This window comes from Cyrtonyx montezumae, unplaced genomic scaffold (genome assembly GCF_038088225.1).
Source record: "Cyrtonyx montezumae isolate F1298 unplaced genomic scaffold, pur_monq_1.0 scaffold_3, whole genome shotgun sequence".
Taxonomy (NCBI): domain Eukaryota; kingdom Metazoa; phylum Chordata; class Aves; order Galliformes; family Odontophoridae; genus Cyrtonyx; species Cyrtonyx montezumae.
Genome location: NW_027072034.1, coordinates 133,135,148 through 133,151,375, shown reverse-complemented (window position 1 = coordinate 133,151,375; position 16,228 = coordinate 133,135,148). Strand labels below are relative to the sequence as shown.

Genomic DNA, 16,228 nt, shown 5'->3' with positions numbered 1-16,228 from the left:
TAGTAGATTTATTGTTTTCATGAGTTGAAATAAGTTGGGAATAATAAGCGTTCATAAAACTCTGTAGTATTTATGTTCAGATTGTTTTTTTAGCACACAGGATCAACTTTTTAACCTACCTTCTCAAAGAAATGCAATAAGGCATTGAAAAATAGTATGTTCTTTTGCTGTTTTGTCCTAACTCTACGTGTTACATCCTTTCCACACAGTGCCAATGGTTGCTCCTGGCAATGTACAAGTTCAAGTTATTAACAGCACATTGGCAAAGGTGCATTGGGACCCTGTTCCACTAAAATCTATCCGAGGACATCTTCAAGGGTATAAAGTAAGTACAATCAAAAGCTTGCTATTCTCATTTGTTAAAATCACTCTTGCAATATGAGATTGTATCCAGATTGGAGTAACTTGATATGTAAGAGAATTCTTGCTTTTCAGTGAACTCACAAGTTTTGCTGACAAGAGCAACACTGTCATTAAGACTTATTTAAATTTTGGCAAGGTTCCAATCTTGTAGTATGCCTCCTGTGACATTGTCCTTGAAGAAAAATGAGATGTTTTTGCAATCAAGTTTGCACACATTAAATAGATTAAAAACATATAATAGTTTTACAGATTTTTTTCCAAAAGGATATTTAGAGGATGAGGGGAAATAGTTTCTGTTGGAGTCTCTTCTAGGTATAATGCTATTGAATAACTTCTTTGCAATTGTTCATCTTCTGCTATAATGTGATTAGTCACATAATTCTGATGAATTAGCCAATTGGTAGCTTAGTGCTGTGTCTTTTTAGAGGTGAAGGAAAAGCTCAATTTAGAGATATAAGATATGGAGTGTCTCTGAAGGAAGCTTAATGTAAGGTAGTGTGTTGACTTTGGTGATAACTGAGTAGGAAACAAAATGCTACAATTCATAAGGAATGGAAGACTTCAAATTAAGAAACTGGAGTAGCTGGTGACCTTGGTAGATTAGGGAAGATACAATCACATAAGTTGCTTCAGAATTTTTGTACTAGAAGCAAATCAGAAGAAAATCAAGAGTTAAAACTTCAGAAGTATGATAGACTGGCAGTGGAATGAGAGGATACATTGACATTCTCTGCAAGAACAGTAGAAAATAAGTAACTACTTCTTCACTCTTCTGTAAGTATACTAATAAATATTTTCAATAGTACAGACAAGTTACACAGTCCAAATTAGGTTACTTTGTAAGACAGACTATTTTGAGCTACTTCTGTTTAAAGGAACAGAGGAAAATAAATATTTGAAAACTGAAAGGAGGAAAGAATATTTGGAACAAAAGAACTGTACATCATACTTTTAAACTGAAGGATTAGAATCAAGAGCAGTAAATCTAAACTTCAGTGCATTACAGGTTATTGTGTTCCTGTTATGTGGGTGTGACTTATCTGGCACAAAATAGAGAGACATAAGCTAGTTTTGTAATGAGCTAGTGTAAGTATTTGTAGTGTGGTGCTTTGCCCTATATAATAACTCTGGCTGAGAAATAGGACTTGTTATACTTTTACATCACTATTTGTTAGATTACATTACATATGTCAGTCTCATATCACTCTGGTATTTCATGAGCAAATGAGCAACAAAAAGATCACCCATTATGTGATACTTAAAATTTAGTGAAGTTAATGCTTGCTATTATTCCAGTTATCACAATGTTAATGACCATTAATACAAAAAAAACAAAAAACAAACATCTGGTGTTTTCACCCTTCAAAGTCTTGTTAACAGTAAGTTGTCATAATCCCAGGTTTTCTGTTCTGTATTTGCACTCTTCTCTTTCCATTAGCCTAAGGAGTTAGTCATGCCAAGGTCATACCTTTTGTTTAGTGTGTTAGTCCTCTTTATGTGGTTTGTTTGCTGTGGTTTTTGTTTTGTTTTGAGGAAGAGGAGAACTGTACATTTACACAAACCTAAGCAATGTCGAAATTAAATAATAAAATGATCTCAAGACCACAGGACTGTCAGCTTGCCTGACCACTGAGTAATTTTGCTTTTATAGCTAGGACAAATGAGACAATGGTATATCCTTGAAAAAGTTGCAGATGCAGCAAAAGTTTCTTAAATAATTTTTGCAGATACAACTAAATCAAGCTAAAACTAGACAAGGCATGACATGTCCTAAGACTTAAAGAATAGTTACTGATACAAAGCTTTCTCTGAAGTCATGTTGAAAACATACCATGGATGCAGAGTATTCTTTTTAAGTGTCTTAGTTACCGAAATCACTGATAAAGCATATGGTTGTATCTTTTTAAACACTTTAACAAAATGCTGCTAGCAAACTCAGCCTTTGCTAAGTAATAAAATTATTTCAGATGTTATCCCAATATGCACATTTTGTTAGGGGTGCATATCTTAGTAAAAGGAAAGGAATTTCTCTAAAGAGCCATGTTATAAAGACAAATGATAAACAAAGCCGGAAGATATCTAACTAGCAGCTGTCTGTACTATATCACTCATACATTGTTCTTTTATTAGTTATTACTGGATATACTTTGGTACTATAAAACAGTTCAAACTGTTGCTGCTGCCATTTTTTCCTATTATTGTTATGAATTCAGTGGTTATTCAGTACAGTAAGTGAAAAATGGGCTTATCAAGCCCAGCTTCAATTTCAGCCTGGCTAGTGACAAGTGATCACCCAACTCTAATAATGTATTTTTGAAATGAATCATACCTGATGAGTTTCAGTACTAATAGTACCAACAATTCAAGCTTTTCTGAACTTATAAATGGCTCTCTGCACCTGTTGGTAGGTTTAGAGATAGTGAGATAGCTGGCAGTGCTGAAAAACATTAACTCCTGTTTACACATTACACATTTAACATTAACTCCTGTTACGAGTGGTGTCCCCCAAGGGTCAGTTTTGGGGCCCATCTTGTTTAATATCTTTATTGATGACCTAGATGAGGGAATTGAGTGTACTCTCAGTAAGTTTGCAGATGACACCAAGTTGGGAGGATGTGTCAAACTGCCTGAGGGTAGGGAGGCCCTTCAGAGGGATTTGGATAGGCTGAACAGCTGGGCTGAGCTCAATGGGATGAGGTTCAATAAGACCAAGTGCCGGGTCCTGCACTTTGGCCACAATAACCCCATGCAATGCTATAGGCTTGGGGCAGAATGGCTTGAAGAATGTAGAGAGGAAAAGGACCTGGGGGTGTTGGTTGATGCTCGGCTCAACATGAGCCGGCAGTGTGCCCAGGTGGCCAAGAAGGCCAACAGCATCCTGGCCTGTATTAGAAATAGTGTAGCCAGCAGGAGCAGGGAGGTGATCATCCCCCTGTACTCAGCTCTGGTACGGCCGCACCTCGAGTACTGTGTTCAGTTTTGGGCCCCTCACTACAAGAAGGACATTGAGGCCCTGGAGCGTGTTCAGAGAAGGGCAACAAAACTGGTGAGGGGTCTGGAGCATAAGTCTTATGAGGAGCGGCTGAGGGAGCTGGGATTGTTTAGTCTGGAGAAGAGGAGGCTCAGAGGAGACCTTATTGCAGTCTACCACTTCCTGAAGGGGGGTTGTGGTGAGGAGGGGGTGGGCCTCTTCTCCCTGATAAGTAATGACAGGACGAGAGGGAATGGCCACAAGTTGCGCCGGGGAAGATTTAGATTAGACCTGAGGAAGCATTTTTTCTCTGAAAGAGTGGTCAGGCACTGGAATGGCCTGCCTAGGGAGGTGGTTGAGGCACCATCCCTAGCGCTGTTCAAGAAGCGTTTAGATGAGGTGCTAAGGGATTTGATTTAGTAGTTGGGTAGGGATAGTGATAGGAGGATGGTTGGACTAGATGATCTTGTAGGTCCTTTCCAACCTTATGAACCTATGAACTCTATCCATGTAAAACGTCATGGCTCTTTACAGAGATTGGAGTGAAATCATAGAATCATATAATCACCAAGGTTGGAAAAGACCTACAAGTTTGTCCAGTCCAACTGTCCACCTACCACCAATACTTATTTCTAAACTATGTCCCTCAAAACAACATCTAAATGGAATGCAGTTAGCGTAAGAGTTAGTATAACATCTCTTCATAAGAAATTCAGTTGGGCCTTATGAATTCAAATATGAAATCACAGCTTCCTTAATTAAGCAGGCGTTTTATAATTGGTAAAAATAGAACCAGAAGCTTACCCAATTACACTGTTTTATCAGTTTTAATGTCTGTTTTTGTGTGCATGAAAATTATGCTTTGAAAAATGAACAGTGGTGCATTTGAAGCTGATATTCCAAGGATTAACACAAGTCCTTATAAGGGCAACTGTTAATGTTTTTCCAGAAAATATGGTAGACACTGTGTGGTAAAGACAGTGCAGTCATGGAGATTCCAGTATTTACCTCTGAGGCTGTTTCTTAGAAACAAATTCAGAAAAATGGACATCAGAATCAGCTTTGTGTTCTGATCTGTTTATCATATAAAAGGAGGAATAGTCCTCCAGTCCATATGTGGAGATCTTTGCATGACTGTTACTTCAGAGGCCTTTCACTATTTGTGTGATTTTCCAGCCTAGAAAAAAGTTGGCTTTCTTTCTAATCAAATTAAGAACATCTATTGGGCATCCATATCACAGGGAATATACCTATATCATCAGAGGAAAATTATCTATTATGTAACAAGGTGGCAAGGCTGCTTTGAAAACTTCTTACTGCAAGTATGGATGATATCAACTTAGATGCCAATGTGAAAACCACTCAGTATGAATGCTGTTCCAAAGCAGAATTTGCATCCAACTGGCTTTGATTATGAGCATGACTGGCAGATGGTAGTCTTCACCCAATAACGTACACAACTTGCTGGATGAGATCTAACCCTGGAGCTGTATGCTGCTCCTGCTTCTTTGGATAGCTGGGCTGAGGCCAACGGGTTCAACAAGACCAAGGGCTGGATCCTGCACTTTGGCCACTACAACTCTAGGCAGCACTACAGGCTTGGGGCAGAGCAGCTGGAAGACTGGGTAGTGGAAATGGACCTAGGGGTGTTGGTCAGTGCTCAGCTGAACATGAGCCAGCATTGTGCCCAGGTGGCCAAGAAAGCCAATGACATTCTGACTTGAATCTGAAATAGTGACCAGCAGGAGCAGGGAAATGATTACCCCTCTATACTCAGCGTGGTGAGGCTGCACTTTGCCGATTGTGTTCAGTTTTGCACCCCTCACTACAAGAAAGACATTGAGGGACTTGGAGTATGTCCAGAGAAGGGCAGTGAAGCTATTTGGAGCACAAGTCTTACGAGGAGCAACTGAGGAAACTGGTATTATTTAGTGTGGAGAAGAGGAGGCTCAAGGGTGACCTAATTTCTCCCTACAACTGCCTGAGAGGAGGCTGTGCTGAGGTGAAGGGTTGGCATTTATTCCTGCATAACTAGTGATGGAACAAGAGGGCATGTCTTCAAGTTGTACCAGGGGAAGTTCAGGTTGGATATTAGGAAAAATTTCTTCTCCAAAAGAGTGGTCAGGTGCTGGAATGGGCTGCCCAGGGAGGTGGTGGATTCACTGCCCTTCAAAGTGTTCAAGAAACGTTGAAAGGTTGTACTGAGGGACATAGTTTAATGGGAAATATTGGTGGTAGGTGGACAGATGGACCGGATGATCCTGGAGGTCTTTCCCAGCCTTGGTGATTCTATGATTCTTACCTGAGCTAATCTAAATTGTGGTGATTCCTACATATATAATTCATGGATACTCATGGAAAACCTTAACTTTTGCAAAACTGGAATACCTCTATACTCACTGTAAATTTTATTTTGTCTTTAGGTTTACTACTGGAAAGTACAGAGCCTATCCAGAAGGAGTAAGCGACATGTAGAAAAAAAGATCTTGACTTTCAGGGGAAACAAGACTTTTGGAATGTTACCAGGGCTAGAGCCCTATAGTTCTTACAAGCTGAATGTTAGAGTTGTTAATGGTAAAGGAGAAGGACCAGCAAGCCCAGACAAAGTATTTAAAACTCCTGAAGGAGGTACGAAATCAGAATAAAGTCAAATGTTATATATTTAACAACAGAACACAAAGGATACAGTTGCTGAATTTGTATCTTGGATATAATAAAATAATGATATGGCTCAATGTTGTAATATTCTTATTAATTTATGAGCTGTTTTAAGTTCAGCTACTTTGTATTTACCATATATTCTTCTTAAAAGTTCCTAGCTCACCCTCCTTTTTGAAGATTACGAATCCAACACTGGACTCTCTGACTCTAGAGTGGGGTTCACCTACCCATCCAAATGGCGTTTTGACATCATACATACTGAAGTTTCAGCCAAGTAAGTTAATTTGGTATATATAACTATGCCTTTGACGGTATGTCCAGCAAACATATAATAGACTATAATAGATAATAAGAAAGTTTGCTTCTGTCTTCACTGCCCCTTGGGACTCCTGTACTGTGGGGGTAAGTGAGAGGATCTGAGGAATGGAAGGCTTCACTTCGGTGAGGGAAGAGATTCTCTGAGAGTGTCTGTGCAACATCAATGTATGTAAATCCATGGGCCCTAGTGGGATGCATTCACGTGTGCTGAGGGAGTTGGCAGAGGTGATTGCTGAACCACTCTCTATCATCTTTGAGATGGTCTTGGAGAATGGGAGAGGTGTCTGAAGACTGGAGGATAGCCAGTGTCACTTTGGTCTTCAAAAAGGGCGAGAATGAGGATTTGGGTAACTACAGGCCAGTCAGCCTCACCTTCGTCCCTAGAAAGGTGATGGAACAGTTTGTTCTGGATGCCATCTCCAGTCAGTGGAAGAGAATAGAATTATCAGGAGTAGGTAGCATGGGTTCACCAGGGGGAGGTAATGCTCAAGCCACCTGGTGGCCTTCTATGATATCATTACTGGCGGGGTGGATGGGAGGAGAGCAGTGGATGTGGTCTACCTTGATTTCAGCAAGGCATTTGACACTGTCTCCCACAGCATCCTGATAAGAAAGTTGAGGAAGTGTGGAATAGATGAGTGGACAGTGAGGTGGGTTGAGAACTGACTGACTGGCAGAGCTCAGTGTTGTGATCAGCGGTACAGAGTCCAGTTGGAGGCCTGTACTTAGAGGTGTTCCTCAGGGGTCGATTCTGGGTCCAGTCCTGTTAAATATCTTTATCAGTGACCTTGATGAAGGGATAGAGTTCACCCTCAGCAAGTTTGCTGATGATACAAAGCTGGGAGGAATGGCTGACACGCTGGAACTTCTTCACAGTGAGGGTGACAGAGCACTGGCACAGGCTGCTCAGAGAGGTGGTGGAGTCTCCCCTGGAGACATTCAAGACCCAGCTGGACACCTGTCTGTGCAGCCTGGTCTAGGGAGCCTGCCTTGGCGGGGGTGTTGGACTAAATGATCTCTAGAGGTCCCTTCAACCTCTGCAATTCTGTGATTCTGTGAAACAGTAAATAATTTATTAAAAATAATGTTAAATTTATTATCTACAAAAATATATAATTGTACTACAGACGTCAGATTTGAAAAAGTTCAATATATTTTGACTACATATGTGATCCTATTTGAATAATTCTTCTTGTTCAAGTACAAGTTTAGCACTTTTCCATTAGTTTCATTTCCTCAAACCATGCTTCACTGGAAAATAGAGGTGAAGACCCATATATATTCAACAGCCAAATCAGAAGCACTTATAAATCCTATATTCCGACTGGAGAGAAAATATCACTAGTGGTAGATCAAAATAAATCCAATTATATTGCTGTCTGTCTCTTCAATTTTCACAGTATTCTAATTTTAAAATAAAAAATATAGTATGTGCCATTCATTCATATCAGAGATATACAGGATTTAAATTAAAATGTGTATGATATCCTTTCAGTCTGTCACTTCCTTAGGATCCACATGTCCAGAATTAAGTCAGCAATGACACTGGGAATTAGGAATTACATGTGCATGGAACATCTTAAGGTAGATTTACTTCCATTTACCAGATTCCACCATCCCTTGGCATTAGGTAGAAGACACTTCAGCTTTTATTCTAACCATACTGAATTGATTTCTAAGTAGGTAGTTCAGAGTTTCAGAGATCTTAATGTTTGTTTCAAAAGTGTTTAAATTCTGTTGACGTGCACATAATGCCTTGAATTCAGGTACTTTACTTAAGTGAATGGAACTTGAGCTGAAGAAACTTTTAGGTGTTTCCTGTTTCCCTGTTAGATTTTCATTTCTTTCATAGATCTTCTTTACATAAAGGTGCCTTTCTTCAGAAACTATGTATTATCACTCATATAACCTCAATTGAACATGCAGCAGGCAAACAAATACAGAAAAAGTAAAGCCTGTTTTAACACAGAGATAACGAAGGCAATTTTCCTAACTAATTCTATTTTTTTTTTCTTTTTTCCTTTTCCTCTTAATAACAGTTAACAACACGCATGAATTAGGTCCCTTGGTAGAGATAAGAATACCTGCCAATGAGAGCACCTTGATATTAAAAAATTTAAATTACAGCACACGATACAAGTTTTACTTTAACGCACAAACATCAGTTGGATCAGGAAGTCAGATTACTGAGGAAGCAGTAACAATTATGGATGAAGGTAAGATGGGTATGTATAAAGAAAACCCACTGTTTTTAAAAAAGACTACCAATTTGGTTAAAAATATTACTACTTCCTTCCATTACAGAGATAGTCCTTGGTAAAAAATTCTCCAGGGCTCTTTTTAATTGTATTATACACGAATGAAATACTATATATAGTTACTAAGGAAAGATGTGCAAGTTTCCCTGCTGTAGTAGAAATCCCAAAGGAGGTATGAAGCCTTTCTTTTAAAGTAAATTCACAAGATCTAAGTCTGTGGCTTTCTGGGCTTCAAAATTTCATGCAACTTCATGTCTTAAATGATCTTTCTCCATTCATATGTTCTGTTCCAGTCATATGCTTGGGCCACTGAGAAACAATGTAATGAAATAATGAGGCTTTATGGCTCACTGAGGAAATTTATTCTCTCTTGGTGTATGCAACAACTTCTTTAATGCTATTTTTTTTCCCATAGAGATTGAACAAAAAATATAACTTCAAAAGGCTGCAGAAATAAATTTATCTGTGGCCCAAGTAACTGGTGACACTATATTTAAATAATTTGATCCCACCACTATTGTTTTTTATCTTTGTAAGTAGTCTAGATCTGGGATTTTGGCAGGTGTTTAGATGAAGATGTTCTGTATTATTTATTTAAATATGAAGAGTCAAAAATTAAGAGTAATTTCAAACAAAAAGGAAATGTGGGGGAAGCCTTTTATGATTTTGCACATCTTAATGTCAAAGGTCTGCTTTGATACCATCATTTCACGTAACTTTATGGTTAGTGAAATTGCAGTTTATTCCAGTTGCTGTAGTTGAGTTAGTATGCAATGCAGTTTTTCTAATAGTGTATTAAGGTTGCATATGAACTACTTGTATTTAAAACCACGAGTCTTAACAAGCACGACCAATGAAATTTAGTAAATGCACGTATTTTGATTTTTGTCCTGTAACAGTTTGTCAGTGTTCAGCATAAGTGAACTGTTTCTAATTTATTTGAATTATTTTTTTTTCTAGTCTGCATGCTTTTCTGGTTTATAATAATGTTTCCTATGGTGTTTGACCTAATTATATAGTGTTCCTATTCTTGTTTTCCTCCATTTAAGCCGGTATTCTTCGTCCTGCTGTAGGTGCAGGCAAAGGTAAAATAAAACTGCATGATTTGTTAATGTGTGAATTTTGGAGTGTTTAAAGTGGGGAAATTGCAGTGGTCAGGACAGAAAATCTTGAACTACACATCATTATACAGAGTATTAATCAGTGCTGGAAGAAAATATTTCTGTCTAAAAAATAAATAAATAAAGGGAATCCAGAATGCTTATTAATACCTTTCATCTGCTTATTTTGCCACAGAGTTCCAGGGGAATTCATTAGCTTTGCTTCAGCAAAGTCTAATTATTTCTGAACATTTAACAGATGTATCTCACGGTCATAAATATTCAGGGTCCAGGTGCACTAGTACTGATGAACTAGAGTAGAAAAAACAGCACTTCTACAAAGGGGATTCTTACTGCCTGTGCCCTGTGCATTTTTTGTTTTAAAAAAGTAGGTGCACTCTCTTTCTCGCTGCTGATTAATGCTACCCATTTGATCACATTTCATTTACAACCAGCTATACATGAAGGACAGATGAGTGACAATACCTTCTGTATACTTCTCAGTTCAAGCATCAGATTGAATATAAAGGCAGGTGACTTCCTGCTGTCTTTGGTTCACTAGTCTTGTGAGTAAATACTTGAAGTGAGTGGAACATATTATGATCCTTACTCTTGAATTCAGTAATACTCAGTTCTTTATAATGCTGTTCTGTCAAACAAGGTGTTCTTCACACAGGTTTTATGAATGTTGGTACGTTTACTGCCAGGAGCAGATTATCCCAAGTACTTTCAGGTAGCTGTGAGTCTGGAAGGTGTTTCTACCTCTGTGTGTCACTTCATCACAGGAGTGTCATTAACACTTATGAACATTCACGTTTCAGATTCTCAGACCATAAAAATACCAAGTCAAAATCAAAATGAAGGGTTCCATCATTTTTTGCAAACTTGGAAGAGACAGCAGTAATTGTTTTGCATACATTTTCTTCCCACTTGTTGATCAGGTGTTTTGACAATGATATGGCCATGAAAATTGCCACTTATTCACTTCATTCAGTCGGTCTGATCTAAGAAAAGTCAGACTATGTTTATATGCATGCAGTTGTGCATTTATATATTCCACATATATATATGTAGATGGAAGTGCTTTCTAATATCAGCTGCACTTCAGGTGAATTACAGAGTTCTAGATTTATTTTAATGACAAGTCTTTATTACTTTTTTTAGTCTACTTGTAGCTGGGAGTCAGCACAGATTGGAACAATGAAAGTGGCTTGTAGTCCTGAACACAGCCACAGAAATGTAAATTAAGTTCTCATTATTTATAGCTGAGTGCAAAAACTCATGCAAGGAAAAATAGATTCTCTGTGTGAAATTGCAGTCTAATTATAGCTGTTGCACCGTCTGTGGCTAGCAGAAAGCATCTTATTTGTATGATCAGCTGGAGCAGCTCACATTTCAGAGCTGTCATCTCAGATTCTCCAAAAATTAAAGCAGATGGCTTTGTTTGGTTTCATGCTGTTTATGGTTTCAAACTTTTCTCATATTCCTGTTGCATCTATCTCTTACAATTGCACAGAAAACTCCAAAACTGCAAACAGGACAGAGCTAAAACCATGATATCTGTTAGGACATCTGAGTTGCGCCAGCTTCGAGATAAATGTTCTCAGTGGTTACTTACATTAACACGATTAACTATTTCACTATTGGGAAGGAAAAGGAGGATCATATTATCAAGATCAAGTACCAAATTATTTGATCCCATGAGTGGGTGGATTTGGAAAACAGAAATACTCAGCCCACTCAAGAAACAGTGAATATTTACTCCTCCATTATGAGCAGAAGGGCCGATTAGTAGATACAGTTCTCACTGATGTGGTTCCACAGCCAAACCATGGAGAATGTGAAATCTCGATATTCTCTATTGTTTTCTGATGTAACAAAAACAACATCTCAGCTTTTCATTTTGAATCACAAGAGTTGCCAGAAAAATGCATATAGCCTTTCTTTATCAATCTGAATGCTTTTAACTCGGAAGTTAAGAATACTTAAGGTCCCGGATTCAGGCAGCCTAAATTGCAGAGAAAATTTGGTACTATGTGTTTCATACGGGTCAGCGACCTCAGCTGGTCAATATAAACATTGGACTCAAGGTCCTAGAGGAATTCAACGTACCTAATCCTGGAAGAGGTGTACAATTTGGGACTTATTTCACTTCTCAGAATGTATGTATTGTGTGGAGGGACATACTGCTAATGTAATTCTAGGGTTATTATAGTGTCTCAGTGTTTTTATTGTAGGCCTGAAATATATTTGCTGTCCTTTGCAATCTTTCTAGACAGTTGTGGGCCCTTCATTGTACTTACGTCCTTTATTATTAAAAAAAAAATCATACCAAAGACTGCTTATTTTTTACTGCTACACTTTTAACATTTGTCCCATCTGAGTTTGTCTGCAGTGGGGTTAAGTGTCTTAAAGTATTTTCTAGATTAATAAGTAGTGAAAAAAGCCTTTTTCCCTTTTTCCCATGAGGTAAAGAAGAAAAGAAAAAAGATCAAAGATAAGAGATTGGATAAAAAAATCTTTTATTTTTCTGATTCATTTACTGAATAGATGTCTGCTGATTGAACAGGACATAGAGGTACATGACACTGCAGCAAATGGGAGGCAGTATAGAGAAGAATTTGTCTCCTAGCAATACAGGCACCATCTTGATCAGAATGTTCACTGGACAAACAGTGTCATTGCATCAAATAGACAAAATTCCAGGGATCTTAGTGAATTATAAGATCTGAAGTTTTTTTTCTCTAAGGGGAAACTTGATAGGGAGATGTGTTACTATTGCACAATCTCAGATGAGTAGATCATGAAAGAGATTATTTTACTGTGAATAAGCAAACTACCCTGTTGTACAATTTATAATCAATTTGACTTGTACTGTCCTTTTTTCTAATACTCTGACATTGTGCATGACATATTTAATCAAACTATGGCATTACAAAGAAAGATGGCTTATTTTTTTAGCAAATTGCATTCTAAGTATGAATGTGAGAATTGTGTAAAATACAATGCATTATACCCAGTATTAGATAAGCAGTGAGTCATCCATGTGTTGTCATCTACATCTAATCACATACAAGGTGTGAGAGGAAATTAGGAAATAAGAACTTGATTACCTATAAAATAAATAAAATAGTTATAGAATCAGCTGGAGTTCTTCCCACCCTCTTCCATGAGAATTTTTAAATAAATGGACTATGGAGGAAGGAAAAGACCATAAATGAGGCAGTAGTAAAAGTTGCTGGTTTACATGAACAGTCAGAGGGATTCGTTGCGTTGTTTGCAAAGTGTAGGGAGTTGTACCGTGTAATTACATGCCTGCATTGACATTTAGCAAGCTTTCTTGTTTCACTTTTCAGTTTTCTATAGTCCACATCTTTATCTTAAAAGCAAATTCTTGTGGTCTGTGTGCATGCAGATGCTGATAACTGGCAGTCCTGAACTGCACTGAAAGTAAATTTGGGAACTTTAACTGAAACTAACGCCTCCTGTTGTTGTGGTACTTCTGTCTGGTCTGCCTTCTTCATATGAACTTTGCATCTCAAGAATTACTGATTGAAATACTTCTGTGGAAGGAAGAAAACAAGTAGACCAGCATTTGAGTCTGAAACTTTACTTTTCTACTTACCGAGTCTCCAGTTTGTAGTTCTTTACTGTAGGTGACAAATCATTCTCAGCTGAGCTTGTGTCTCTGATGTATTTGTAGAAGATAGGATCTTCTCAATTTTCTTTGTTCCATAGAAAATTCTGTTGTTTAAATCATTTTCCCTGCTTGCCATCTGTCTTAACCCCTTTTATGAATCATTTCTCATCATGTTTCCATATTTTTCTGTAATAAATTCAAGTTGCTTTTTCTCTTAACATTAATTGCAGTGTTTTTTTTGTCTCCTTAAGCCACTCTCAGTGGTCTGCTCCACGGTACATCTAGGTGATTCTTTCATTTTAGCCTGCTAAATGGAACCACTGTTTTGTCCTCTTTTAAGTCTACCATGAAAAATACCTATGCTATGGTTGCTCGAGAAAACAATGATCATTACAGTGTGAAAATCCCTGCAAATACCTTCTGCTTTGTAGACTTCTGTGAAAGTCTATTCAGACTTGAAGTTTATCAGTGAAACTATTTCTTGCATTTCTTCTTTGTCTTCTGTATTTCTTACACTACAGGAAGGTGCTTGCAATGGCTTCAGTAGCCTCGGAAGTGACTAATGCCAGTATCTCAGTCCCAGAAATGGGATTCACTCCTAAGGCTTGAATTTCCTGTTGAAAAGTTGTAGGTTAAAAAGCAAATAAAAGCAAACCCCTTCTGTATTTGTCTTACAGCTTCTGAAAGAATCTGTCACCTTTTTTCTTCACCTTTTTTCTTCACCTTTTCTTGTGTGTGTGTGTTAGGGGAGAACATCCTTTGAATTTATTCTTCTCTTTGTATGTGCGCTTCAGCTAATACTTTGTGACACGTCACTTGATGTTTCTTTTCCATTTAATAAGTCTTCGCATGCGTGTTTATCACGTATCAGTCATTTCTTCCAGGAAATCTAGTGAATCTTGTGAAAATTCCTAAAGTTTAATCACTTTGGAGATTATTTAATTTACTTTTCTGATAAACTAAATCTTCGGAGACAGTATCTATTCTGTTGTTAAGATCCTTTCTTATCTCTTATCACAAATTACCAAATTCCATTAAGTCTGCAGTCCAAGGTTAACTGTGTTATTTGTATGAATTCTGTTTCTGAGAGGCTGTAAGATTAAATATCTCTCTCAAAAAAAAGAAAATAAAATCCTAAACAAAAACAAAAATTGGTATTAATTTGAAAAGACAGGAAAATATTACTTTAAGCAACAACACAGCGTTCCACCATGGTATAGATTGGAGACAAGCTCTGAATGTTGTAACTATTTCCATATCAGGCTTTCATCACCTCAGGATCCATCAGCCACCTTTTATCTTCTAATATGTGTATCCTTGTTGCAAATGTGGCATATTTAAAAGACTTACCTAAAAATTTCCAGACCTGCTGGAATCATTAGAAATAGTACTGACTACAACAGTGTCAGATTCTGCACCTTTCTGAATTTCTAGCTTGCTTGCTTTCTTCTTGCTACCTTCAAGTGGCACAACCAACCAGAGTCTAATCCCCTTGCACTATTATAGTGTATTCATATACACTACCTACACTACATTACAGACCAGATTTCCTCTATCCTGGTTCTCATATTTCATAGTGCTTTTGTTGTTGACTTAGTAACCTCGATGGCTTTTGAAAATCTTTTGCTTCCTTGTTATGGTGATTACAGAGAACAAATATATTCTTTATTTCTTAAATAAGTCTGTTCCCTATTACTTTTGGTTATTGAACAATCTTTCAGATTTGATGGAATTTGCATCATACAGGTCTTTTTAAAGACTCTCAGGAACAATCATTTTCTGGCGCAGTACTCATATACTTAGTCTCTGTATAGGACTTATTTATTTTACTATGCCAAAGCAAGCCATAGAGTATTTGAATCAAATTTGTAATTACTTCTAGTCAGCCATATAGACAAGGCCATTCTGTTTTGAGGAGAAAATAGCTTAAGTATGTGAATAAAATCTTTGCAGCAACTTCTTGAGAATGGACGTATTTTATTTTCTGGTGCAGATGAAGTCAGTTGAATTTTGTCACTTTTATCTTTCATGAGATTAAGATTTTATCTGTAGTGTTTCATGGTATTTTCAGAATTATTTTTGATGTTTTTTCCAACAGGAAAAAGAACTCTAGCAGTATCAAAATGTTAGTGAAAAACAGAGTTAGGCATTTTCATTGAAAAGTAATTTTATACCTTTGAGGAACATCTCCTTTCTATTTGCACTAAACCGTTTCAATATATTTTTATGGATATTATGCAAATAAAAATACTGAAGTATATGTCCACTTGTAACGAGTGCAATTGGAAAACAAAGAATTAAGTTATGAGGAAAGATATGACCAACTACAAGATACTGAAGAGAAACTCATTTCTTTTCATAGACGTAGGCATTGTGCATATCTGTGCAAAGTACTGATGTGTAATGAGAGCAATAAAATGCTGTATCTTAACATGCACAGCTTCTAGAATTTGCATTCCAGTGACTGTGTCCTTCACACCAGAATATTTTGATACTTGCTTTCCAGTATGTAATGTTTCAGTGTCTAAAGGTGCATTGAATCCTTAATGGCAGAGAAGGTGACTTTCAGAAATATTCTGTAAAAGTGAGGGCCTCAGTACAATCATTCTTCCATTTGCTTTCAAATATATGCATATCACTTAGCCATTTCATATTTTAACAAGTAAAACTAATCAAATCCTGCATGAGTGTAGAGTGTGCATGTGTTATTCATTAACAGGTAAGGTTTTACTGTGTTATTTAAATGTTTCTCTTTGATATGAAGTGTTTTTACTGTTTATTTTTTTCTTTCCTACTCCCTGTGATGGTGAAGGATATTCAGAAACCCTTTTTGCAACCTCCCCAGTCATGCATACTGTCCGTCCAACTTTCTATAAGGGTATTGTTTTCCTTTTTTATCATTATCAATGCAATGGAG

At 37.3% G+C, this 16,228-nt stretch overlaps 1 protein-coding gene across 5 annotated transcripts in view; it reads left to right on the top strand.

The window, feature by feature from the left end:
* The window catches only part of NRCAM (neuronal cell adhesion molecule), a 64,408-nt gene that overhangs the window by 30,060 nt on the left and 18,120 nt on the right, over positions 1-16,228 (top strand). For 2 of the 5 annotated variants that reach the window (XM_065743419.1, XM_065743421.1), the window contains 4 exons: positions 210-325; positions 5,758-5,962; positions 6,147-6,269; positions 8,353-8,538. In XM_065743419.1, the coding sequence (XP_065599491.1) occupies positions 210-325; positions 5,758-5,962; positions 6,147-6,269; positions 8,353-8,538 (630 nt within the window). Of the gene's footprint in view, positions 1-209; positions 326-5,757; positions 5,963-6,146; positions 6,270-8,352; positions 8,539-9,620; positions 9,657-16,123; positions 16,190-16,228 lie in introns of all 5 variants that reach the window. The other 3 variants (XM_065743422.1, XM_065743423.1, XM_065743420.1) reach the window with 2 other exon arrangements.